The sequence below is a fragment of the Palaemon carinicauda genome, chromosome 1, assembly GCF_036898095.1.
Source record: "Palaemon carinicauda isolate YSFRI2023 chromosome 1, ASM3689809v2, whole genome shotgun sequence".
NCBI classification, from domain to species: domain Eukaryota; kingdom Metazoa; phylum Arthropoda; class Malacostraca; order Decapoda; family Palaemonidae; genus Palaemon; species Palaemon carinicauda.
The window spans coordinates 290,237,123-290,264,216 of record NC_090725.1 but is presented as its reverse complement, the minus strand read 5'-3'; the positions used below and the strand labels follow the sequence as shown (position 1 = coordinate 290,264,216).

The following is a 27,094-nucleotide window of genomic DNA, read 5'->3' as shown; positions in this document are numbered from 1 at the left end:
GATTTATAGGACATGTTGTGTCAGAGCTCTAATGGTAGCATGTCCCTTTTTGCCATATGTTTGAAGAAGAGATGCCACCGCAGTTCAGAGATGGTCTTGATGTAGATGTTTCTAGGGAAGTAGGCTGCACAGGTGAAGGTATCCAGATTTGCCTAATAGTTTCAGACACTTCTACCTCTGTTGAAGGCATCTACACAGAACGAATTATATCTCTATCAGACTTTATTTAGACTTGCAAACCATGTTGCTTTGTCTATACAAGAAAATTTTCCATTGTTGTCAAGACCCCAGAGGCCATGGAAATGGATGTGTTCTTCAGCATGAAGTCATAGTTTGCTATGACTAACAATAGGATATCTGTGTCTATGGAGAAGAAAACCATATGTGCATTCGTTGAGTTTCGCAGCGATGAGGGGAGAGGCTTGTACATCAACAGTGTGTTTCTTCATGATTGTTATCCTGGCATAGCATGTCTTCATTCCTCTGAAGACATGATGATCAGTTTACATCATGTACTATTTTGGTCTAAAACATTGATAAAGAGAGAATGTCATTCTTTGCAATTGCAATGTTGTTTATTTGCAGCTCTTCCTATATTTCAGGGCTGCTAATTAAAAACCCCCTCGGGTATGGCCCCTAACTGAGCTTGAGACTGGGGATAAAACCGAGCGTGTTTGGTGTCACAAAATGAAGAAATTGATACCCATTTTCCAAGTTCTGGGTCAATCAGTGAACCCTAAGGCCAAGTCCAATTTGGGCACTTAGTTTTTTCCCCATTACTCCTAAACTAATCAAGACATAGAAATGAAGTTTGCACTACTGTACTCCTCTCCAAGTCGCATAGAGTGGTGTATATTTTGACCGTGAAAGATCCGATTGAAATTTTACCTCGGTTAAAGCTCACTTGTAAAGTACTCATGGTGGGCGCTGTGTGCATCCATTAGAAACGGCAACCCCATAGTATAAAGGTTCAACTTGTTTTACATGTAAGAGATTTTGGGACCGGTGGCTCTTCTTATCCCTTCGTTAGGGCTAACAACAAGATAATCCATCACAGCCCATTTGCCACGACCTAGCACATGCCACCTTCCACCAATTGACCGTGACAGGCACCATAACATTTCCCCTGGGCTGGACCGTGAAACGGTGCCAACCCCATCCCGATCGGTCCCTTCGCTAGTCCTCATGATACGAAAATACTTGATCCCAACCAGCCACATAATTAAACATTTCCGGCTCAACTTTTCTTTCGCCACCTTCTTAAAAAGAAATTTCCAAATCTAAATATTTTTTCTTTAATTTTGGATTACCAAAACCTGTAAGAGTGCAGGGGAGATAAGATGTGAATCGTGCTAAATGTGTAGAGCTTTGATACTCTTCTGGCGAGAATTCCATGTAAATGAATAAAGCAGTAAGCAGTGTGTAGGTCTAATGCACAACGGTTTCATCCATAATTGGACAGAAAAAGTTTAAATAGAAATAAAACTAGAAGGTGAAGTTAAACCCTGTTAATAAATAACCGTGTGTGTGTGGGGAGAGAGAGAGAGAGAGAGAGAGAGAGAGAGAGAGAGAGAGAGAGAGAGGAGAGAGAGAGAGAGAGAGAGAGAGAGAAACTTTACACAAAAAGTATGCCCAAAACAGTAAGATAATAAAATCCACAGGTTCATAGAAGCACCACGAGGTGAAAATTAGTCTATTGAAATAGACTTCTGTTTCAAGTTACAAATTAAGTTTCTGTTGTCAAAACTTCTCTAAAAACAACTAAAGCCTTTCGTTGGTTTTCGTGGGACACACTAAATGTACTAGTTAGGGGTGACATATAGCCCGCTATAATTGAAATCACAAGTACTTTATTAGTATATGAATCAACGTTGTACCTCATCAGAAAGCACAAATTAAACAAAACTTTCATATAATATATTTTTCTCCTTTATGATTTTGGGAACGACATATTTAATCTGTCTCACACGACGAAAAATATGGGAAAATTGAATGATAAAAGTGAAAATGTTGACGATACCGATTGGGAAATCTCTTTGAATATTACAACACCAACAAATTATTAAAAAACAACAACAATAATAATAATAATAATAATAATAATAATAATAATAATAATAACAAAATAATAATAATAATTTTTAAATGATAGACGACCAATTAGAATATCAAAGCTAAACAACTTCAATTTTAACCCCTTGAAATTGTATTAGTTACTTTGGAGAGAGAGAGAGAGAGAGAGAGAGAGAGAGAGAGAGAGAGAGAGAGAGAGAGAGAGAGAGAGAGAGAGAGAGATGGATACAAATCTGGTCTTCTAAAACTTCTCATTCAAATTGGAATGTTAGTCCCTAGATCACCCAACAGCTTATTTATTCTAAAACAAACTCAATAAATAATGAAATAACTAAACTATAACCTAATAAATACTTTGTTAGAGGATAAGGCCTTTTGGCACCAAGTGACATAATCAAGTTAATATCTTCCCTTAAAATATGCGTAAAGATTTGGACCTCACCAGATCTTGGAATGGATTAATAAGAGTATTCTAAAAACATTCAAAACACCAATAGAAGAAATTCCTTCGAATAACACTGGCTTTAAAAACATTCATGTAGCTGTTATAAATATAAAAAAACAAAGATACGAATAAATCTTTTTAAAGAAGTCACCCAGGCATCCTAAAAGAGAGAGAGAGAAAAAACGGACTTACGATGGGAGGAGTTTATTGCCAACCTTGAATGACCATGACCTCGTTTCCAAGGGCTCACCTGGCGGTATATAAGGACGGTGAAACCATCGCAAACCACTAGTCTCACTCAGTCCACCACAGATATGAAGCTGGTAAGAAACTACATCACCCAAGTCCTTTCAAGAAAACATTGCTCAAGATGAAAAACCTTTGTTATACCAATCTTGGACCCATTCCAGATTCAACTTGATTATATCTTAAGACTTTCAATGAAAAGTATTTGCGTATTTTATGGTCTACATACTCCTTTGACTACATTGCAAATTTAACAATTATCATCTCTTCCAGATCATTTTCGCTTGCTTGGCCGTCGTGTCCTTGGCCGCCCCAAGGCCCGACAAACCCGCTCCTTCCTACGGCGCCCCCGCTCAGAGATCCTTCGTCAGCTCCGCCGAAGTGCCAGCTATCCTCCGCGATGACAGACAAATGTCTGACGATGCATCCAGCTACAACTTCGCCATTGAGACCGAAGACGGTATCCAACGCGAGGAATTCGGTTCTGCCATCGACAGCGGAAGCGCTGAAGGAGCCGTCGCTCAAAGCGGAAAGATCTCGTAAGTCTCTGTCTGTCTGTCTGTCTGTCTTCATTGCTCCATTCATTTCCTTCACTCAAATCAACTCAATAAGAGAAAACAACACAATGAGACACATTCTCTTGTCTCCTTTTGGCCACTTTCTCATTTCTTTTTCCTTTTCCTCCTCCACAGCTTCACCCTCCCCGACGGCCAACAGTTCGAGATGACCTTCGTCGCTGACGAAAATGGCTTCCAGCCCCAGTCTTCCTTCCTGCCAGTCGCACCAGAATTCCCCCACCCCATTCCCCAGTTCGTCCTCGACCAGATCGAAAAGGCAAGACGCGAGGATGAGGAAGCTGCCCGCTCTGCCCCACGCAGTGCCCCATCCAACAGCTACCAAGCCCTTTGAACAGCTTCATCACTCAGTGATTAACAACGATCGACTCAAACTCGAATTACCGAAACCTATTTAATCTTGATATTTATTCTGAACAACCAGCATCTGGTTTGCTCATTGTAAATTATGTAAATAAAAATGATGATTTATTTATTAGTTTGTAACCTTCAACTCTTAGAGGTTTTTTTTAATGTGAAGTTATACAATCCATCAAAAAAAAAAAAGAAAAAAAAAATTCTGGTTTGATGATAATTTTTTTTACATAGATTTTTTTTTTTCTGAAACTAAGTTTGACGAAACAAAGACTGGGGTTATCTTTGGAACGAAAAAGAAAATTTAAATAGTCATTAACTTTAGGAAAAATAGTTTATAAATAGACTTCATTCATGTTATTTTGCCAGATATTTTTATGAGTATCAAAACTATTTATTTTGGAAACTTTATAATATAAAGAGACATAAAAATGCTCTGATACTTATATAGGCCCCATCTTGGATTTTACAAAATGACTGACTTAAAAAATGTTCTTAGCAATATTTCACCTAAACACCCAAGAAATACTACTTGGGCATCTAATCCACCAGTTTCAGGGACATGGAATACAATGGTAACAGCATAAATAAGCTAGATTCAACCACAAACTTAGGTGGCCATCGAAGCTCATCCATCAACCTTGGAGTACAAAGTGTAGGGCCCTATACCTCTAACTGCTGGCTACTGCAGTATCCGGGAGAGCTTGGACCAAGTCACCCTGCGGCGTAGCATGTTATCCCCGTTTATAAACACCGTGGTGCCATTCAAACCCCTCTTTTTTTATCAAATGTTTTACAAGTGATCAAACATGAACATTTCATAAAGTTAGTGTTGATTAAGAACCAAAATGATCCTCATGACAAAAATGGCTTAATCTTTTGGGAAACCTCGGAGTCTACATATCAGTGTTATACTTCTGTATGTCCTCATCTTTCTCAAACTGCTGGACTAGCAAAAATTTGTGCAAGATAAGTTCTTTGTTCTGCAAGGAAGAAGTCTGTTTTGCAGAACCAGCTTACAATCATAATGATGGCGTTTAGAGCTAGAAGGGTATCTGTCATGGTTGGTTTTTCAGCTGGCCATCATACTCCTTATGGTAACCATATTCTGCAAGGGATCTAATTGAGCATACTGCAGAACAATGCTGATCTGTCCCCAAACTTAGGCTTGTATATGGATTTATAGGACATGTTGTGTCAGAGCTCTAATGGTACCGTGTCACTTTCTGCCCTATGTTTGAAGAAGAGATGCCACCGCAGTTCAGAGATGGTCTTGATGTAGATGCTTCTAGGGAAGTAGGCTGCACAGCTGAAGGTATCCAGATTTGCCTAATAGTTTCAGACACTTCTACCTCTATTGAAGGCATCTACACAGATAAAATTATATATCTATCAGACTTTATTTAGACTTGCAAACCATGTTGCTTTGCCTATACAAGAGAATTTTCCATTGTTGTCAAGACCCCAGAGGCCATGGAAATGGATGCGTTCTTCAGCATGAAGTCATAGTTTGCTATGACTAACAATAGGATATCTGTGTCTATGGAGAAGAAAACCATATGTGCATACATTGAGTTTCGCAGCGATGAGGGGAGAGGCTAGTACATCAACAGTGTGTTTCTTCATGATTGTTATCCTGGCATAGCATGTCTTCATTGCTCTGAAGACATGATGATCAGTTTACATCATGTACTATTTTGGTCTAAAACATTGATACAGAGAGAATGTCATTCTTTGCAATTGCAATGTTGCATATTTGCAGCTCTTCCTATATTTCAGGGCTGCTAATTAAAAACCCCCTCGGGTTTGGCCCCTAACTGAGCTTGAGGCTGGGGATAAAACCAAGCGTGTTTGGTGTCACAAGATGAAGAAATTGATACCCATTTTCTAAGTTCTGGGTCAATCAGTGAACTCTAAGGCCAAGTCCAATTTGGGCGCTTAGTTTTTTCCCCATTACTCCTAAACTAATCAAGACATAGAAATGAAGTTTACACTACTGTACTCCTCTCCAAGTCGCATAGAGTGGTGTATATTTTGACCGTGAAAGGTCAAATTGAAATTTTACCTCAGTTAAAGCTCACTTGTAAAGTACTCATGGTAGGCGCTGTGTGCATCCATTAGAAACGGCAACCCCAAAGGATAAAAGGTTCAACTTGTTTTACATGTAAGCGATTTTGGGACCGGTGGCTCTTCTCATCCCTTCGTTAGGGCTAACAACAAGATAATCCATCACAGCCCATTTTCCACGACCTATCACATGCCACATTCCACCAATTGACCGTGACAGGCACCATAACATTTCCGCTGGGCTGGCCCGTCAAAAGGTGCCAACAAGGTCACGATCGGTCCCATCCCTAGACTTCAAGATACGAAAAGGCTTGATCTCAACCAGCTACATAATTAAACATTTCCGGCTCAACTTTTCTTTCGCCACCTCAAAAAGAAATTTGCCATCCCACATATTTCCTATAATTTTGGATTACCAAAACCTGTAAAGAGTGCGGGGAAGATAAGAGGTGAATCGTGCTAAATGTGTAGAGCTTTGATACTCTTCCGGTGAGAATTCCATGTAAATGAATAAAGCAGCAGTGTGTAGGTTTAATGCACAACGGTTTCATCCATAATTGGACGGAAAAAGTTTAAATAGAAATAAAACTAGAGGGTGAAGTTAAACTATGTTGCTAAATAACCTGTGTGTGTGGGGGAGAGAGAGAGAGAGAGAGAGAGAGAGAGAGAGAGAGAGAGAGAGACTTTACACAACAAGTATGCCCAAAACAGTAAGATAATAAAATCCACTGGTTCATAAAAGCACCAGGAGGTAAAAATTAGTCAATTGAAATAAACTTCTGTTTCAAGTTACAAATTAAGTTTCTGTTGTCAAAACTTCTCTAAAAACAACTAATATCTTTCGTTGGTTTTCGTGGGACACACTAAATGTACTAGTCAGGGGTGGCATATAGCCTGCTATAATTGAAATCACAAGTACTTTATTAGTATATGAATCAACGTTGTACCTTATCAGAAAGCACAAATTAAACAAAACTTTCATATAATATATTTTCTCCTTTATGATTTTGGGAACGACATATTCAATCTGTCTCAGACGAAGAAAAAAATATGGGAAAATTGAATGATAAAAGTAAAAATGTTGACGATACCGGATGGGAAATCTCTTTGAATATTACAACACCAACAAATTAATAAAAACAACAACAACAACAACAATAATAATAATAATAATAATAATAATAATCATCATCATCATAATAATAAAATAATAATAATAATAATAATAATAATAATAATTTTTAAATGATAGACAACCAATTAAAATATCAACGCTAATCAACTTCAATTTTAACCCCTTGAAATTGTATTAGTTACTTTGGAGAGAGAGAGAGAGAGAGAGAGAGAGAGAGAGAGAGAGAGAGATGGATATAAATCTAGTAAACTTGTTCCTCTAAAACTTCTTATTCAAATTGGAATGTTAGTCCCTAGATCTCCCAACAGCTTATTAAAAAAAATGTAATCAATAATGAAATAAAGAAAACAATAACCTAATAAATACTTTGTTAGAGGATAAGGCATTTAGGCACCAAGTGACATAATCAAGTTAATATCTTCCCTTGAAATATGCGTAAAGATTTGGACCTCACCAGATCTTGAATTGGATTAATATGAGTATTCTAAAAACATTCAAAACACCAATAGAATAAATTCCCTCGAATAACACTGGTTTTAAAAACATCCATGTACTTGTGTTATTCATATTAAAAAGAAAGTTACGAATAAAGCTTTTTAAAGAAGTCACCTAGGCATCCTAAAAGAGAGAGAGAGAAAAAACGGACTTACGATGGGAGGAGTTTATTGCCAACCTTGAATGACCATGACCTCGTTTCCAAGGGCTCACCTGGCGGTATATAAAGACGGTGAGACCATCGCAAACCACTAGTCTCACTCAGTCCACCACAGATATGAAGCTGGTAAGAAACTAAATCACCTAAGTCCTTTAAAGAAAACAAAGCTTAAGATGAAACATCTTTATTTTATATCAATCTTGGACCCATTCCAGATTCAACTTCATTACATCGTATGATTTTCAATGGAAATTATTCGTTTAACTTATCGTCTATATTCTCCTTTAACTACGTTGCAAACTTGAACACTTATCATCTCTCTTACAGATCATCGTTGCTTGCTTGGCCGTCGTGTCCTTGGCCGCCCCAAGGCCCGACAAACCCGCTCCTTCCTACGGCGCCCCCGCTCAGAGATCCTTCGTCAGCTCCGCCGAAGTGCCAGCTATCCTCCGCGATGACAGACAAATGTCTGACGATGCATCCAGCTACAACTTTGCCATTGAGACCGAAGACGGCATCCAACGCGAGGAATTCGGTTCTGCCATCGACAGCGGAAGCGCTGAAGGAGCCGTCGCTCAAAGCGGAAAGATCTCGTAAGTCTCTCCGTCTGTCTGTCTGTCTGTCTTCATTGCTCCATTCACTTCACTTCACTCAACTCAATAGGAGAAGACAGCACAATGAGACACATTCTCTTGTCTCCTTTTGGCCACTTTCTCATTTCTTTTTCCTTTTCCTCCTCCACAGCTTCACCCTCCCCGACGGCCAACAGTTCGAGATGACCTTCGTGGCTGACGAAAATGGCTTCCAGCCCCAGTCTTCCTTCCTGCCAGTGGCACCCGAATTCCCCCACCCCATTCCCCAGTTCGTCCTCGACCAGATCGAAAAGGCAAGACGCGAGGATGAGGAAGCTGCCCGCTCTGCCCCACGCAGTGCCCCATCCAACAGCTACCAAGCCCCTTGAACAGCTTCATCACTCAGTGATTACCAACGATCGACTTAAACTCGAATTACCGAAACCTATTTAACCTTAATATTTATTCTGAACCACCAGCATATGGTTTGCTCATTGTAAATTATGTAAATAAAAATGATGATTTATTTATTAGTTTGTGACCTTCAACAACTTTTAGTATTTCATTTTTATATGAAGCTATACAATCCAACAATAACAAGTTTTATTTTCTAGTTTGATGAAAATAATTTTTGCATATATTATGTTTGAAAAATCACAACGATGGCCTTTAGAGCTAGAGGGGTATCTGTCATGGTTGGTTTTTCAGCTGGCTATCATAATCCTTGTGGTAGCCATATTCTGCAAGGGATCTGAGTATACTGCTGAGCAATGCTGATCTGTCCCCATACTTAGGCTTGAATATAGATTTATAGGACATGTTGTGCCAGAGCTCTAAGGGTAGATTGTCACTTTCTGCCATGCGTTTGAAAAAGAGATGCCAGCGCAGTTCAGAGATGGTCTTGAAGTAAATGTGTCTGGGGAAGTAGGCTGCACAGGTGAAGGTAGCCAGAGTTACCTAATAGTTTCAGACACTTCTACCTCTCTCGAAGGCATCTACAGAGACTGAATTATATCTCTATCAGCCTTTATGTAAACTTGCAAACCATGTTGCCTTGGATATACAAGAGAATTTTCCATTGTTGTCATGACCCCAGAGGCCATGGAAATGGATCTGTTCTTCAGCATGAAGTCATAGTTTGCTATGACTAACAATAGGATATCTATGTCTAGGGAGAAGAAAACCACATGTGCATCGGATGGGTTTCACTGCGATGAAGGGAGAGCCTAGTAGATCAGCAGTGTGTTTGTTTCTTCATGATTATTTTCCTGGCATAGCATGTCTTCATTGCTCTGAAGACATAATCAGTTTACGACATGTACTATTTTGGTCTACCAACATTAATACAAAGAGAATGTCAATCTTTGCAATTGCAATGTTGGCTATTTGTAGCTCTCCCTAGGTTTCAGGAGTGTTAATTAGAAATCCCCCTCATGTTTAGCCCGTAATTGAGCTTGTGGCTTGGGATAAAAACGATCATGTTTGGTGTCACGAGATGAAGAGATTGATAACCATTTTCTTCAGGGTCAATCAGTGAACTCTAAGTATAGGTTAAATTTGGGCGCTTAGTTTCTTGCCCATTACTCCTAAACTAATTAAGACATGGAAATGGGGTTTGCACCACTGTGCTCCTCTCCAAGTCGCACAGAGTGGTGTATATTTTGACCATGAAAGGTCAAATTGAAATTTTACCTCAGTTAAAGCTTACTTGTAAAGCACTCACGGTGGGCGTGTTTGCATCATATAGAAATGGCTACCCAAAAAGGATAAAGGTTCAACGTGTTTTAAATGTTTGTGATTTTGGGACCTATGGCTCCTCTCATCTCTTCGTTAGTGTTAACAACAAGATAATCCATCACAGCCCATTTGCCACGACCTGGCACATACCACATTCTACAAATTGACAGTACCAGGTAACATAACATTTGCACTGGACTGGTGTTTTGAACGATGCCAACCATATTACGATCAGTCCCATTGTTAGGCCTCAAGATACGAAAATGCTTGATCACAACCACCCACAAAATCAAACATTTCCGGCTCAACCTTTCTTTCGCCACCTCAAAATGAAATTTCCCATTCTACATATTAACTCTAATTTTGGATTACCAAAACCTGTAAGAGTGCAGGGAAGATAAGAGGTGAACAGTGCTAAATTTGTAGAGCTTTGTTACTCTTCTGGCGAGAATTCCATGTAAATGAATACAGCAGCAAGCACTGTGTAGGTTTAATGCATAACAGTTTCATCCATAATTGGACAGAAAAGGTTTAAATAAAAATAAAAATAGGGGGTGAAGTTAAACCCTATTGCTAAATAAACGTGAGAGAGAGAGAGAGAGAGAGAGAGAGAGAGAGAGAGAGAGAGAGAGAGAGAGAGAGAGAGAGAGAGAGAGAGAGAGAAACTTTACATAACAAGTATGCCCAAAACAGTAAGATAATAAAATCCACAGGTTCATAGGAAAACCATGAGGAGAAAATTAGTCTATTGAAATAAACTTCTGTTTCAAGTTACAAATTAGGTTTCTGTTGTCAAAACTTCTCAAAAAAACAACTTAAGCCCTTCGTTTCTTTTCGTGGGACACTAAATGTATCGGTCAGGGTGGCATATAGCCCACTTTAATTTAAATAACAACTTTATCAGTATAAGAATCAACGTTGTACCTTATCAGAATGATCAAATTAAATGAAACTTTCACATAATATATTTTCTCCTTTGTGATTTTGGGAGCATCATATTTAACTAGTCATAGACGAAAAAAAAAAATATGGGAAAATTGAATGAAAAAAAATAAAAAGGTTGGCTGTACTGAAAAGGAAATCTTGAATATTACAACATTAACAAATAAAAAAATAACAGAAATAATGATAATAATTGTAATATTATTAATAATAATAACAATAATAATAATACCAATAATAATAATAATAATATTAATGACAGACGATCAAATAATTAAAATTGTAAAACCGATACCAATTAACTTCAATATTAACCCAGTGGAATTGTATTAGTTACTTGAGAGAGAGAGAGAGAGAGAGAGAGAGAGAGAGAGAGAGAGAGAGAGAGAGAGAGAGAGAGAGAGAGAGAGAGATGGATACAAATCTAGTTAACCTGGTATCCTAAAACTTCTTATTCAAATTGGAATGTTAAGTCCCTAGAACTCCCAACAGCTTATTCATTTAAAAAAAAAATTAAATACAAAACCTATACCCTATTAAACACTTTATTAGAGGATAAAGCACTTCAGTACCAAATGACATAATTAAGTTGGTACCTTCCCTCAGAACATAAGAAAAGACTGGGCCCTTACCAGATCTTGGAATGGATTAATAAGAGTATTCTAAAAACATTCAAAACACCAATAGGAAAAATTCCTTCGAATAACACTGGCTTTAAAAACATTCATGTAGCTGTGTTATAAATATCAAAAACAAAGTTACGAATAAATCTTTTTAAAGAAGTCAGCCAGGCATCCTAAAAGAGAGAGAGAAAAAACGGACTTACGATGGGAGGAGTTTATTGCCAACCTTGAATGACCATGACCTAGTTTCCAAGGGCTCACCTGGCGGTATATAAAGAGGGTGAGACCAATGCAAACCACTAGTCTCACTCAGTCCACCACAGATATGAAGCTGGTAAGAAACTACATCATCCAAGTCCTTTCAAGAAAACATTGCTCAAGATGAAACATCTTTGTTATACCAATCTTGGACCCATTCCAGATTCAACTTGATTATATTTTAAGACTTTCAATGAAAAGTATTTGCGTATTTTATGGTCATACTCCTTTGACTACATTGCAAATTTAACAATTATCATCTCTCTTACAGATCATCTTCGCTTGCTTGGCCGTCGTGTCCTTGGCCGCCCCAAGGCCCGACAAACCCGCTCCTTCCTACGGCGCCCCCGCTCAGAGATCCTTCGTCAGCTCCGCCGAAGTGCCAGCTATCCTCCGCGATGACAGACAAATGTCTGACGATGCATCCAGCTACAACTTCGCCATTGAGACCGAAGACGGCATCCAACGCGAGGAATTCGGTTCTGCCATCGACAGCGGAAGCGCTGAAGGAGCCGTCGCTCAAAGCGGAAAGATCTCGTAAGTCTCTCCGCCTGTCTGTCTTCATTGCTCCATCCATTTCCTTAACTCAACTCGACTCAATAAGAGAAAACTACACAATGAGACACATTCTCTTGTCTCCTTTTGACCACTTTCTCATTTCTTTTTCCTTTTCCTCCTCCACAGCTTCACCCTCCCCGATGGCCAACAGTTCGAGATGACCTTCGTCGCTGACGAAAATGGCTTCCAGCCCCAGTCTTCCTTCCTGCCAGTGGCACCCGAATTCCCCCATCCCATTCCCCAGTTCGTCCTCGACCAGATCGAAAAGGCAAGACGCGAGGATGAGGAAGCTGCCCGCTCTGCCCCACGCAGTGCCCCATCCAACAGCTACCAAGCCCCTTGAACAGCTTCATCACTCAGTGATTACCAACGATCGACTTAAACTCGAATTACCGAAACCTATTTAGTTTTTATATTTATTCTGAGAAGCCAGCATCTGGTTTTTTCTTTGTAAATTATGTAAATAAAAATGATGATTTATTTATGAGTTTGTCACCTTCAACAACTTCTAGTACTTTATTTTTATATGAGGCTATACAATCCAACAATAACAAGTTTTATTTTCTAGTTTGATGAAGATAATTTTTGCATACATTAAGTTTGAAACTATGTTTGACGAAAAAAACAGTGTGGTTATCTGTTGCACGAAAAAGAAAATATAAACAATCATTATCTATAGGAGAAAGAGTTTAGAAGAGAACTTCATTCTAGTCGGGTTCTTAATGTTATTTTTCCAAATATTTTTGAAGAGTATCAAAATTATATATTTTTGCAAACTTAGGTTGTCACTGAAGCTCGTCCATCAACCCTGGAGTACAAAGTGTATGGGCCCGTATACCTCTCTCATTGCTGGCTACTGCGGTATCCGGGGTAGCTGGGACTAAGTCGAACCTTGGCATAGCATGTTATTCCAGTTTAGAAAAACTGTGGTGCCGTTTAAACAACCCCCCCCCCCTATTTTATCAAATGTTTTACAAGTGGTCAGACGAACATCTCCTAAAGTTAGTGTCCATTAAGAACCAAAATGCTCCTAAAGACAAAAATAGCCTTAAGCTTTTAGATAACCAAGGAGTTTACATATCAGTGTTATATTTCTGTATGTCCTCGTCTTTCTCAAACTCTGCTGCACTGGCCAAAATTTGTGCAGGATAAGTTCTTTGCTCTGCAAGAACATCTTGCAGACGAACAGTCAGTTTTGCATAAGCAGCTAACCATCTAAATGGTGGCCTTTAGGGCTAGAAGGGCGTGTGTCATGGTTGGTTTTCCAGCTGGCCATCATACTCCTTGTGGTAGCCATATTCTGCAGGGGATCTAACTGAGCATACTGCTGTGACTGGCCGAGAGAGGGTTGTGAACTCAAAGGCAGGATGCAATCAACTGAGTTGTTTATTAAGGAACACTCTCCCTTATATACAAAACCTCAAGGCAACAGGACATAACATGTTCGAGAGACAGACAATATTACAGAGCAAAACCGGACACATGATCATTCAGGTTCTTTTTAGTGCGAGGGAAAAGCGCAGATACAAGCATAATATATACAAAATAATTATGTACAATTGTGTGACCCACGGTTGGTACATGGCTCCCCCCCTAAAAATGACATACTGTACATGTTAAATAGGGCGCCCTGATCTAGAGAGGCGAACTGTAGGCGGGTCATCTGGCAGAAGATAAGCAGGTTTTAGACGATCAATGGAGACCCAGTCTTCTTTGCCCCGAATGTTTAGTAGGAATGCTTTCGGACTGCGTCGGATCACAAGGAAAGGGCCCGTGTAAGGGGGCGTTAGTGGTGGCTTGCTAGTGTCGTTGCGCAGGAAGACGTGCGTTGCAGAGTGCAAGTCCGTTGGTATGTGATGCTTCGCTGGGGGCTTGTAAGTCTGGCGGCACGGAGTAAATTTTCCCACGACGTGACGTATGCGCTGGAGATCGTCGGAGGAGGTTGTAGAAGGAAAATATTCGGCAGGGACGACCAACGGGTCGCCATACACCATTTCAGCTGCCGAGACGTCGAGGGCGTCTTTAGGAGAGGTCCTTAGTCCCAGGAGGACCCAGGGAAGCTGAGTAAACCAGTTGCAATCCTTGCAGCGGGACATCAAAACTGCTTTGAGGGTGCGATGAAAACGTTCAACCATTCCATTGGCAGCGGGGTTGTAGGCCGTTGTCTGATGTAGGGGGATGCCCAGGAGATTCGCTAATGACGTCCACAATTAAGAGGTGAAAGTGGTTCCCCTGTCAGAAGTAATATGCTCAGGGATACCAAATCTTGAAATCCATCCAGAGAGTAAGGCAGATGTACATGAGGCGGACGTTGCAGTTTCCATGGGAATGGCTTCAGGCCAACGAGTGGAGCGGTCGATGACGGTAAACAGGTAACGATGTCCTTGTGATGTGGGTAGGGGGCCTACAACGTCGACGTGAATGTGTGCGAAACGACGCTGAGGTTGAGGAAAGCTGCCCACTCCTGAATCCGTGTGTCGATGTACTTTGGAAGTTTGGCAAGAAGTACAGGCGCGGACCCAATCCTTAGCATCCTTAGAAATGCCGTGTCAAATGAACTTTGCCTTCAGCAGCTGTGCAGTAGAACGGCACGAGGGATGTGAAAGGCCGTGAATGAAATCAAACACCTGACGGCGCATGGGAGCAGGAATCCAAGGTCGCGGTCTACCAGTACTGACGTCACAGAGGAGGGTGGTGTTGGAGTCTTCGAGGGGAAAGTCTTCCCAACGGAGGGACGTGCAGGATGTCCTACAAGCTGGATACTCTGGATCCTGTCGTTGGGCTTCAGCCAGGGCGTTGTAATCCAATCCCAGTTGAACAGCAGCCAATGTGTTTCTTGACAGGGCATCGGCAACGGGATTCATTTTCCCAGGGACGTATTGGCGGGTGCAATTGTATTCAGCCACGGCGGAGAGATGTCGACGTTGACGGGCGGACCAGGCGTCAGACTGTCGAGTGAAGGCGTGCACCAGAGGCATGAGGTCTGTGCGAATGACGAAGGGCGTACCTTCTAAGAAATGGCGAAAGTGACGGACAGCCAAGTGCACCGCCATCAATTCTCGATCGAAGGTAGAATAACCCGATTCTGCCTTGGACAGTTTTCTGCTGAAGAAGGCCAATGGGCGGGGCGAGCCTTTGACCACCTGCTCGAGTACTGCACCAATAGCGTCGTCGCTGGCATCGGTGGAGAGAAGGAGAGGGGCGTGTGGGATAGGAAAAGTGAGAGCCGCAGCAGTTGATAGGGCCTTCTTTGCATTGCAGAAGGCTGCTTCTTGAAGGGGACCCCACTTCAGGTCCTTTTGGCTTGCCCTTGAGGGAGGCGTAGAGGGGAGCAAGAGTGGCGGCAATGGCTGGCAGAAAACGGTGATAATAGTTGATCATGCCCAAGAATTCCTGCAGAGCTTTGACGGTCGAGGGCGCGGGGAAGTTCTGAATGGCTGCTACCTTCTCAGGGAGGGGATGGACTCCTTCAGGAGTGATACAGTGCCCTAAGAACGACACTTCGTTGGCGCCAATGGTACACTTGTCGTACCGGACTACAAGGCCGTTTTGTTGCAGGCGGTCGAGCACGATGCGCAGGTGACGGAGGTGTTCCTCTTTTGAGGAGGAGAACACAAGTATGTCGTCCACATAACATACACAGAAAGGGAGGTCCCCTAAGATGCCATCCATGAGACGTTGAAACGTTGCCCCAGCATTACGAAGGCCAAAACAGGAGTAATTGAAGGTATATGTACCAAACGGAGTGGTGATGGCGGTCTTGGGGATGTCTTCTGGGTTCATAGGCACCTGATAATACCCCTTCAGGAGGTCGAGCGTAGAGAAAACCTTTGCTTTGTGCAGGTAGGAGGTCACATCGGCAATGTTTGGGAGGGAGTAGTGATCCGGTTCTGTTTGCATGTTCAGCCGCCTGTAATCCCCGCACGGACGGAGGGAGCCGTCTTTCTTCAGAACGATGTGTAAGGGTGACGACCATGGGCTGGAGGCCTTTTGGCAAAGGCCCATTTCCTCCATTTTGGCGAACGTCTGTTTGGCGGCTGCCAATCGTTCCGGTGCCAGACGTCTGAATTTTGCGAAGACTGGGGGTCCCGTCGTCTTGATATGGTGATAAATACCGTGTTTGGCAGGAACCGTGGGCGTTTGGCGAAGTTCTGGACGGAAAACTTCCGGGTACGACGTGAGGAGGTGGGCGTAGGCATCCGTGGGTGCGCTGATGTGGAGAGCGAGGTTAGAGGGGGCGGGTTGAAGAGGTGTCGACAAGTACGAGTCTGCGTTGACCAAACGTCGGTGGGCGACATCGACCAGAAGGTGGAAATGAGAGAGGAAATCCGCACCGAGGATTGGCATTGTGACGTCAGCAACGAGAAACTTCCAATTGAATTTACCGTTTCCGAACGATAATGTGAGGTTCTCGTAACCGTAGGTGGGTATCGCAGATCCGTTGGCAGCTACCAAGCGGACGTCGCCAGATGTAGACAGACTATGTCTTGCCTTGAAAAGTTTCCTTGGCAAAAGAGAACGACAAGCACCCGTGTCTACTAAAAATCGCACGCCCGTTCCTGCATCCTGTAAAAAGAAAAGATTAGAAACATGGGAGGCCACCGCCACAAGCGATGGCCTACTTACACGTTTTTTGGCCACTGACAATCCTTGGCACATTTCTTCGCGGTTGCCCCGAATCTGAAGTGGTAGTAGCAAACCTGCGGCGGATGGGAGGTAGTAAGTGGCTGTAGAAGTCGTTCGTTGGGGCGCGAGCGATTGGTGGGTGGTGGGCGGCTTTGTCGCCGCTTTGGCACGTCACGGGGTAGGCGTGTATGTCCTACGGCATTCATGTCAGCTTCGGTTGACGTTGAATAGGCATCCTTGTCGTCAGGGGTGGAGGCGTTGATGGAGGTCTAGAAGTGGCTGTTCATAAGGGCGTCGGCTTTGGTCATCAAGTCCTTTATGGGTAAACTATCGACATTGGGTATGGCAGCGCGTACAGGTTCGGGTAAACGGCGTATCCAAAGGGCACGAAGTAGGTTCACCTCACGAGAAGAGCCGTCTGCGGCAGGTTGAAGGCGGGCGATACTGGTCATCTCCCTGAGGGCAAGCGAAGCCCTTTGGTCCCCCCAACAGTTGTTGCGAGAGCTGAAAAAGCTTTGCTATACGGGCAGCTGGCGACGGCGAGTACTGCTGCAAAAGGTATGTTTTGAGGGCGTCATACGCTATTGGGGTGTCTCCTTGTTCACAAAGCCAGTCGGATATTTCTGGGAAGGTGTCCTCGGGTATCGCCGCGAGAACATAATCCGCTTTGGTGGTTGAGCGAGTCACGTCCCTGATACGAAACTGGACTTCTGCGCGCTGAAACCAAGCAAACGCCTCTCCGCTGGCAAACGATGAAAGTTTGAATGGAGCGGCCGCAGCACCAACTGCCGTAGAGTCCGTCATAGTACCAACGATGAAGGGGCGAGGGGGTGGGGGTGGAAGGCGGTGGGAGCGAGTCGACTTCCGGGGTCACCAATGTGACTGGCCGAGAGAGGGTTGTGAACTCAAAGGCAGGATGCAATCAACTGAGTTGTTTATTAAGGAACACTCTCCCTTATATACAAAACCTCAAGGCAACAGGACATAACATGTTCGAGAGACAGACAATATTACAGAGCAAAACCGGAGACATGATCATTCAGGTTCTTTTTAGTGCGAGGGAAGAGCGCAGATAAAAGCATAATATATACAAAATAATTATGTACAATTGTGTGACACACGGTTGGTACACTGCAGAGCGATGCTGGTCTGTTCCCATACTTAGGCTTGATTATGGATTTATAGGACATGTGTCAGAGCTCTAAGAGTAGCTTGTCACTTTCTGCCATATGTTAGAAGAAGAGATGCCATCGCAGTTCAGAGAGGGTCTTGATGTAGATGTCTCTGGGGAAGTAGGCTGCACAGGTGAAGCTAGCCACAGTGGCAGAATAGTTTCCACATCTACCTCTGTTCAAGAATCTACAGAGAATGAATTATATCTCTAGCTGCCTTTATGTAGACTTGCAACCATGTTGCTTTGACTATACAAGAAGATTTTCCATTGTTATCATAACCCCAGAGGCCATGGAAATGGATGTATTTTTCAGCATGACATTATTGTTTGCTAAGACTAACAATAGGATATCTGTGTCTAGGGAGAAGAAAACCATACGTGCATCAGATGGGTTTTACTGCGATGAAGGGAGAGCCTGGTATATCAGGAGTATGTTTGGGTCTCATGATTATTTTCCTGGTATAGCATGTCTTCATTGCTCTGAACACATGTTGATCAGTTTACATCATGTGCTATTCTGGTCTACCAACATTGATACAAAGAGTGTGTCATTCTTTTCAATTGCAATGTTGCCTATTTGGATTCTTCCTATGTTTCAGGGGTGTTAATCAGAAACCCACTCGTGTTTGGCCCCTAATTGAGCTAGAGGCTCGGGATAAAAATGAGCGTATTGGGTATCACGAAATGAAGTATTGATACTCACTTTTAAGGTTCTGGATCAATCAGTGACCCTTAAGGCCAGGTCATATTTTGGCACTTAGTTTTTTGCCCATTACTCCTATACTAATCAAGATATGGAAATGGGTTTTGCACCATTGTGCTCCTCTCCAAGTCGCATCGAGTGGTGTACATTTTGACAGTGGAAGGTTAAATTGAAATTTTACCTCGGTTATAGCTCACTAGTAAAATACTCAAGGTGGGCGCTATGTGCCTCCATCAGATACGCCGACCCCAAAAGATGAAGGTTCAACAAGTTTTACATGTGTGCGATTTTGGGACTGTTGGCTCTTATCTCTTCATTAGGACTAACAACAAGATAATCCATTACAGCACATTTGGCACAAACTAGCACATGCCCCCTTCCATCAATTGACCGTGACCTGCACTATAACATTTCCTCTAAGCTGGAGCGTCCAACGGTGCCAACCTTGTAACGATCGCCCCATCATTTGGCCTCAAGATACGAAAATGCTTGATCACACCCAGCTACATAATTAAACATTTCAGGCTCAAATTTTCTATTGCAACCTTCTCAAAAAGAAATTTCCAAATCTAAATATTTCGTCCAATTTTGGATTACCAAAAACTTTAGAGTGCAGGGAAGATAAGATGTGAATCGTGGTAAATGTGTAGAGCTTTGATACTCTTCTGGCGAGAAGTCCATGTAAATGAATAAAGCAGTAAGCAGTGTGTATGTCTAATGCACAACAGTTTCATCCATAATTGGACAGAAAAAGTTTGAATAGAAATAAAACTAGAGGGTGAAGTTAAACCATGTTACTAAATAACCGTGGGTGTCTGTGGGAGAGAGAGAGAGAGAGAGAGAGAGAGAGAGAGAGAGAGAGAGAGAGAGAGAGAGAGAGAGAAACTTTACACAACAAGTATGCCCAAAACAGTAAGATAATAAAATCCACTGGTTCATAGAAGCACCAGGAGGTGAAAATTAGTTTACTGAAATAAACTACTGTTTCAAGTTACAAATTAAGTTTCTGTTGTCAAAACTTCTCTAAAAACAACTAATACCTTTCGTTGGTTTTCGTGGGACACACTAAATGTACTAGTCAGGGGTCGCATATAGCCCGCTATAATTGAAATCACAAGTACTTTATTAATATAAGAATCAACGTTTTACCTTACCAGAAAGCACAAATTAAACGAAACTTTCACATAATATATTTTCTCCTTTATGATTTTGGGAACGACATATTTAATCTGTCTCACACGACTAAAAAATATGGGAAAATTGAATGATAAAAGTAAAAATGTTGACGATACCGAATGGGAAATCTCTTTGAATATTAAAACGCCAACAAATTATTAAAAACAACAACAACAATAATAATAAAAATAATACTAATAATAATGATAATAATAAAATAACAACAATAATAATAATAATAATTTTTAAATGATAGACGATTAATTAAAATATCAACGCTAATTAACTTCAATTTTAACACCTTGAAATTAGTTCAGTTACTTTAGAGAGAGAGAGAGAGAGAGAGAGAGAGAGAGAGAGAGAGAGAGAGAGAGAGAGAGAGAGAGAGAGAGAGAGAGAGAGAGAGATGGATACAAATCTGGTCTTCTAAAACTTCTCATTCAAATTGGAATGTTAGTCCCTAGATCTCCCAAAAGGTTACTTATTCTAAAACAAACACAATAAATAATGAAATATAATAAAACTATAACCTAATAAATACTATGTTATAGGATAAGGCCTTTTGGCACCAAGTGACATAATCAAGTTAATATCTTCCCTCAAAATATGAGTAAAGATTTGGACCTCACCAGATCTTGGAATGGATCAATAAGAGTATTCTAAAAACATTCAGAACACCAATAGAAGAAATTCCTTGGAATGACACTGGTTTTAAAAATATTCATGTAGATGTGTTATTAATATAAAAAAGAAAGTTACGAATGAATCTTTTTAAAGAAGTTACCCAGGAATCCTAAGAGAGAGAAAAAAAAACGGACTTACGATGGGAGGAGTTTATTGCCAACCTTGAATGACCATGACCTCGTTTCCAAGGGCTCACCTGGCGGTATATAAAGACGGTGAGCCCATCGCAAACCACTAGTCTCACTCAGTCCACCACAGATATGAAACTGGTAAGAAACTACATCACCCAAGTCCTTTCAAGAAAACATTGCTCAAGATGAAACACCTTTGTTATACCAATCTTGGACCCATTCCAGATTCAACTTGATTATATCTTAAGACTTTCAATGAAAAATATTTGCGTATTTTATGGTCTACATACTCTTTTGACTACATTGCAAATTTAACAATTATCATCTCTCTTCCAGATCATCTTCGCTTGCTTGGCCGTCGTGTCCTTGGCCGCCCCAAGGCCCGACAAACCCGCTCCTTCCTACGGCGCCCCCGCTCAGAGATCCTTCGTCAGCTCCGCCGAAGTGCCAGCTATCCTCCGCGATGACAGACAAATGTCTGATGATGCATCCAGCTACAACTTCGCCATTGAGACCGAAGACGGCATCCAACGCGAGGAATTCGGTTCTGCCATCGACAGCGGAAGCGCTGAAGGAGCCGTCGCTCAAAGCGGAAAGATCTCGTAAGTCTCTCCGTCTGTCTGTCTGTCTGTGTTCATTGCTCCATCCATTTCCTTCACTCAACTCAATAAGAGAAAACAACACAATGAGACATATTCTCTTGTCTCCTTTTGGCCACTTTCTTATTTCTTTTTCCTTTTCCTCCTCCACAGCTTCACCCTCCCCGACGGCCAACAGTTCGAGATGACCTTCGTCGCTGACGAAAATGGCTTCCAGCCCCAGTCTTCCTTCCTGCCAGTGGCACCCGAATTCCCCCACCCCATTCCCCAGTTCGTCCTCGACCAGATCGAAAAGGCAAGACGCGAGGATGAGGAAGCTGCCCGCTCTGCCCCACGCAGTGCCCCATCCAACAGCTACCAAGCCCCTTGAACAGCTTCATCACTCAGTGATTACCAACGATCGATTTAAACTCGAATTACCGAAACCTATTTAACCTTGATATTTATTCTGAACAACCAGCATCTGGTTTGCTCATTGTAAATTATGTAAATAAAAATGATGATTTATTTATTAGTTTGTCACCTTCAACAACTTCTAGTATTTTATTTTTATATGAGGATATACAATCCAACAATAACAAGTTTTATTTTCTAGTTTGATGAAAACAATTTTTGTATATATTATGTTTGAAATTATCCTTGACGAAACAAATAGTGGGATTATGTTTGGAACGAGAAAAAAATTTAAATAATCATTATCTTTAGTCGAAAGAACTTCATTGTAGTCGGGTTCACTATGTTTTTTGATAGAAATTTGTGAAGAGTATCAAAATTATATATTTATGGAAACCATCAACAATCAAAAAAAATAATGCTTCCATTTGCTCTGATACTTATATAGCAGCCATCCTCGATTTTGCAAAATGGCTGCCTTACAATAAAAGGTTTTTATCAATATTTCACCTTAAGAACCTAGAAATATTACTTTGGCAGCCAAGCCATCATCTTCAGGAACAAGGAATACAATGGTATACACATAAATAAGCTAAATTCAGACACAAACTTAGTTTTTTGCTAGATCATCTTGCAGAAGAACAGTCTGTTTTGTATTAGCAGTTAGCAATAGCAATGATGGTTTTTGGAACTGGAAGGGCATCTGCCATGGCTGGTTTTTCAGCTGGCCATTTTACTCCTTGTGGTAGCCATATTCTGCAGGAGATCCAACTGACGATCCTCCAGAGCAATGATGGTCTTGTCCCCGCACTTAGGCTTGGATATGGATTTTTAGGAAATGTTATGTTAGAGCTCCATTGGTAGCTAATCACTCTCTACTTGCAGAGGATATGCCATCGCAGTTCACAGAGGGTCCTGGTATAGTAGTCTGTGAGGAATTAGCCTCGGCTGCACAGAGGAAGCTAGCTAGAGTGGACATCATAATTTCAGTTACTTCTGCCTCTGTAGAAAGCATCTACAGAAAGCGAATTACATCTCTTATCTGTCTTCATGTAGACTTGCAGCCATGTTGCTTTACCTATTCAAAAGAACTGTTCAGTATTGTTAACACCAGATAACTAACATAAGCTGACAAAGCCTTTGCTCTTTCTATCCCTATAGCTCTCCATATTGGCTCTATCCCAATAACCCTTGAGGACATGGAAATGGTGTGTGTTCTTCAGCAGGAGATCATAATTTGCTTTGACTAACAATAGGAAATCTGTGACTTGGGAGAAGAAAACCATCAATACATCCAATATGTTTCGCTGCAAAGCCGAGAGAGCCCAGTATGTAAACATCGTCTTTGCTTCTTCATGATTATTGTCCTGGTATAGTAAGTCTTCAATGCTATGAAGACGTTATGATCAGTTTGTGTAATGTGCTGTTCTACTCTTAGCGTCTTTACAGCAAGATGGTTAGTCACGTCAGCCTTTGTCTCGTTATATGAAACGAACAAGCTTATCAGGATATGCTTTATAATTGAGTCATCTCTGAACCAATACTGGATTATTGCTCTTACTTGCTTTCTGTTATCCCTAGTAGCACTCATCAGAGGTTCACCCCTGTATGTGTTAAATACAAGAATGATTTCATCATAACCTCCAAAGTGCTTTTAAGTCTACTAGGCACCATTTGAGGTGCACTGAGGGCATAACCACCTACGGGGTAACTTTATCATGTAGGTAAATTGAGATTTTCATGTAAAAAATGAAAACAAATGCGCTCGTGAGATGCATTGTTAGTCAGATGAAAAGTGGTAGGAGCGCTAGCAAAGGTGGATAATAAAAACGGTAGGAATTGACATGGCTTGGTATTGTGGAAAGAAAGAGGGACGATAGATGGGTGAAAAGTTCGTAATTGTAGGGAAGAAGTGGGAAAAAGAGATTACGGGAGGGCCAAATAATTGCGTGGAAAAGTACACCTAATGGAAAAATAGTCTTTATTTCAAGAAACTGGAGGAGTGTAGCACAGATACGAGGAAAATAGCGAAAAATATGAATAACTTCGATACGATGCCAACCATGTCATCGTTAGGCCTCAAGATACGAAAATGCTTGATCACAACCAGCAACATATTGAAACATTTCCGGCTCAAATTTTCTTTGCAACCTTCTCAAAAAGAAATTTCCCTATCTAAATATTTCCTCCAATTTTGTTTTACCAAAATCTGTAAGAGTGCAGGGAAGATAAGAGGTGAACAGTGCTAAATGTGTAGAGTTTTGATACTCTTCTGGTGAGAATTCCATGTAAATGAATAAAGTAGCAAGCACTGTGTAGGATTAATGCACAATGGTTTCATCCATAATTGCACAGAAAAAGTTTGAATAGAAGTAAAATTAAAGGGTGAAGTTAAACCCTGTTGCAAAATAAACGTGAGAGAGAGAGAGAGAGAGAGAGAGAGAGAGAGAGAGAGAGAGAGAGAGAGAGAGAGAGAGAGAGAGAGAGAAACTTTACATAACATGTATGCCCAAAACATTAAGATAATAAAATCCACAAGTTCATAGAAGAACCACGAGGTGAAATTTTAGTCTATTGAAATAAACTTATGTTTCAAGTTACAAATTAAGTTTCTGTTGTCAAAACTCCTCAAAAAAACAACTTAAGCCCTTCGTTTCCTTTCGTGGGACACTAAATGTACTAGTCAAGGGTGGCATATAGCCCACTTTAATTGAACCACAACAACTTTATCAGTATAAGAATCAACGTTGTACCTTATCATAATGATCAAATTAAAAGAAACTTTCAAATAATATATTTTCTCCTTTGTGGTTTTGGGAACATTATCATATCTAACCTGTCACAGACGAAGAAAAAAATATGGGAAAATTGAATGAAAAAAATAAAAAGGTAGACCTTACTGAAAGGGAAATCTTGAATATTACAAAATTAACAAATTATTATAAACAACAGTAATAACAATCATAATAATAATAATAATAATAATAATAATAATAATAATAATAATAATAATAATCGACGACCAAATAAGTAAAATTATACCAATTAACATCAATATTAACCCGTTGAAATAGTATTAGTTACTTTAGAGAGAGAGAGAGAGAGAGAGAGAGAGAGAGAGAGAGAGAGAGAGAGAGAGAGAGAGAGAGAGAGAGAGAGAGAGAGATACAAATCTAGTTAAACTGGACCCCTAAAACTTCTTATTCAAATTGGAATGTTAGACCTTAGATCTCCCAACAGCTTACTTATTCTAAAACAAACACAATAAATAATGAAATAAAGAAAACTATAACCTAATAAATACTTTGTTAGAGGATGATTCCTTTTGACACCAAGTGACATAATTAAGTTAATATCTTCCCTCAAAATATGAGAAAAGATTTGGCCCACACCAGATCTTGGAATGGATCAATAAGAGTATTCTAAAAACATTCAAAACACCAATAGAAGAAATTCCTTACAAAACCACGGGTTTAAAAAACATTCATGTAGTTGTGTTATAAACATCAAAAAGAAAGTTACAAATAAAGCTTTTTAAAGAAGTCACCCAGGCATCCTAAAAGAGAGAGAAAAAACGGACTTACGATGGGAGGAGTTTATTGCCAACCTTGAATGACCATGACCTAGTTTCCAAGGGCTCACCTGGCGGTATATAAAGACTGTGAGACCAAAGCAAACCACTAGTCTCACTCAGTCCACCACAGATATGAAGCTGGTAAGAAACGCGATCGCCCAAGTCCTTTCAAGAAAACATTGCTCAAGAGTTAACATCTTTGTTATACCGATCTTGGGTCCATTCTAGATTCAACTTCATTAAATCATATGGTTTTCAATGAAAAGAATTTGAGTATTTTATCTTCTAACTTCTCTTTTAACTACATTGCAAACTTGAACAATTATCATCTCTCTTCCAGATCATCTTCGCTTGCTTGGCCGTCGTGTCCTTGGCCGCCCCAAGGCCCGACAAACCCGCTCCTTCCTACGGCGCCCCCGCTCAGAGATCCTTCGTCAGCTCCGCCGAAGTGCCAGCTATCCTCCGCGATGACAGACAAATGTCTGACGATGCATCCAGCTACAACTTCGCCATTGAGACCGAAGACGGAATCCAACGCGAGGAATTCGGTTCTGCCATCGACAGCGGAAGTGCTGAAGGAGCCGTCGCTCAAAGCGGAAAGATCTCGTAAGTCTCTCTCTCTGTCTGTCTGTCTGTTCTCAATGCTCCATCCATTTCCTTCACTCAACTCAACTCAACTCAATAAGAGAAAACAACACACTGAGACACATTCTCTTGTCTCCTTTTGGCCACTTTCTCATTACTTTTTCCTTTTCCTCCTCCACAGCTTCACCCTCCCCGACGGCCAACAGTTCGAGATGACCTTCGTCGCTGACGAAAATGGCTTCCAGCCCCAGTCTTCCTTCCTGCCAGTGGCACCCGAATTCCCCCACCCCATTCCCCAGTTCGTCCTCGACCAGATCGAAAAGGCAAGACGCGAGGATGAGGAAGCTGCCCGCTCTGCCCCACGCAGTGCCCCATCCAACAGCTACCAAGCCCCTTGAACAGCTTCATCGCTCAGTGATTAACAACGATCGATTTAAACTCGAATTACCGAAACCTATTTAACCTTGATATTTATTCTGAACATCCAGCATCTGGTTTGCTCATTGTAAATTATGTAAATAAAAATGATGATTTATTCATTAGTTTGTGACCTTCAACAACTTCTAGTATTTTATTTTTATATGAGGCTATACAATCCAACAATAACAAGTTTTATCTTCTAGTTCGATAAAAATAATTATTGCATATATTATTTGTTTGAAATTCTCTTTGACGAAACAAATAGTGGGATTATATTTGGAACGAGAAAAAAAAATTTAAATAATCATTATCTTTAGGAGAAATGGTTTAAAAAAGAACTTCATTTTAGTCAGAATCACGATGTTATTTTGCTAGATATTTGTGAAGAGTATCAAAATTATATATTTTTGGAAACTATAATATAAACAATCAGAAAAATAATGCTTCCATTTGCTCTGATACTTATAAAGCAGCCATCCTCGATTTTGCAAAATGGCTGCCTTAGAATAAAAGGTTCTCATCAATATTTCACCGTAAAACCCTAGAAATATTACTTTGGCAGCTAAGCGATCATCTTCATGAACAAGGAATACAATGGTATCAACATAAATAAGCTAAATTCAACAACAAACTTAGCTGGTCCATTAACCTTGGAGCAGAAAGTGTGCAGGGCCATATACCTCTCTCACGGCTGGCTGTTGCATAACCACGGTAGCTGGGACCCTATTGGGCCGTGGCATAGCATGTTATCCCGGATTAGAAACACTGATACCAATCACATTCATCTTT

General features: G+C 40.9%; 3 protein-coding genes and 1 pseudogene across 3 annotated transcripts; all 4 read left to right on the top strand.

Moving 5' to 3' along the window:
- Nucleotides 1–56: 56 nt before the first annotated feature.
- On the top strand, nucleotides 57–3,770 carry LOC137639646 (larval cuticle protein 65Ag1-like). Its single transcript, XM_068371904.1, has 3 exons — nucleotides 57–119; nucleotides 3,038–3,303; nucleotides 3,457–3,770. The coding sequence occupies exons 1-3, from the start codon at nucleotides 57–59 to the stop codon at nucleotides 3,671–3,673; spliced, it is 546 nt and encodes a 181-aa protein (XP_068228005.1). The 3' UTR covers nucleotides 3,674–3,770.
- Nucleotides 3,771–7,573: 3,803 nt separating this feature from the next.
- LOC137645141 (larval cuticle protein 65Ag1-like) lies at nucleotides 7,574–8,581 on the top strand (annotated as a pseudogene).
- Nucleotides 8,582–9,789: 1,208 nt separating this feature from the next.
- On the top strand, nucleotides 9,790–12,640 carry LOC137639639 (endocuticle structural glycoprotein SgAbd-2-like). Its single transcript, XM_068371896.1, has 3 exons — nucleotides 9,790–9,951; nucleotides 11,954–12,219; nucleotides 12,367–12,640. The coding sequence occupies exons 1-3, from the start codon at nucleotides 9,790–9,792 to the stop codon at nucleotides 12,581–12,583; spliced, it is 645 nt and encodes a 214-aa protein (XP_068227997.1). The 3' UTR covers nucleotides 12,584–12,640.
- A 5,714-nt stretch (nucleotides 12,641–18,354) lies between these two features.
- LOC137639630 (endocuticle structural glycoprotein SgAbd-2-like) lies at nucleotides 18,355–21,785 on the top strand. Its single transcript, XM_068371891.1, has 4 exons — nucleotides 18,355–18,458; nucleotides 18,640–18,729; nucleotides 21,064–21,336; nucleotides 21,487–21,785. Exons 1-4 carry the CDS (start codon nucleotides 18,355–18,357, stop codon nucleotides 21,701–21,703), a joined length of 684 nt encoding a protein of 227 aa, XP_068227992.1. The 3' UTR covers nucleotides 21,704–21,785.
- The last annotated feature ends 5,309 nt before the right edge of the window (nucleotides 21,786–27,094 follow it).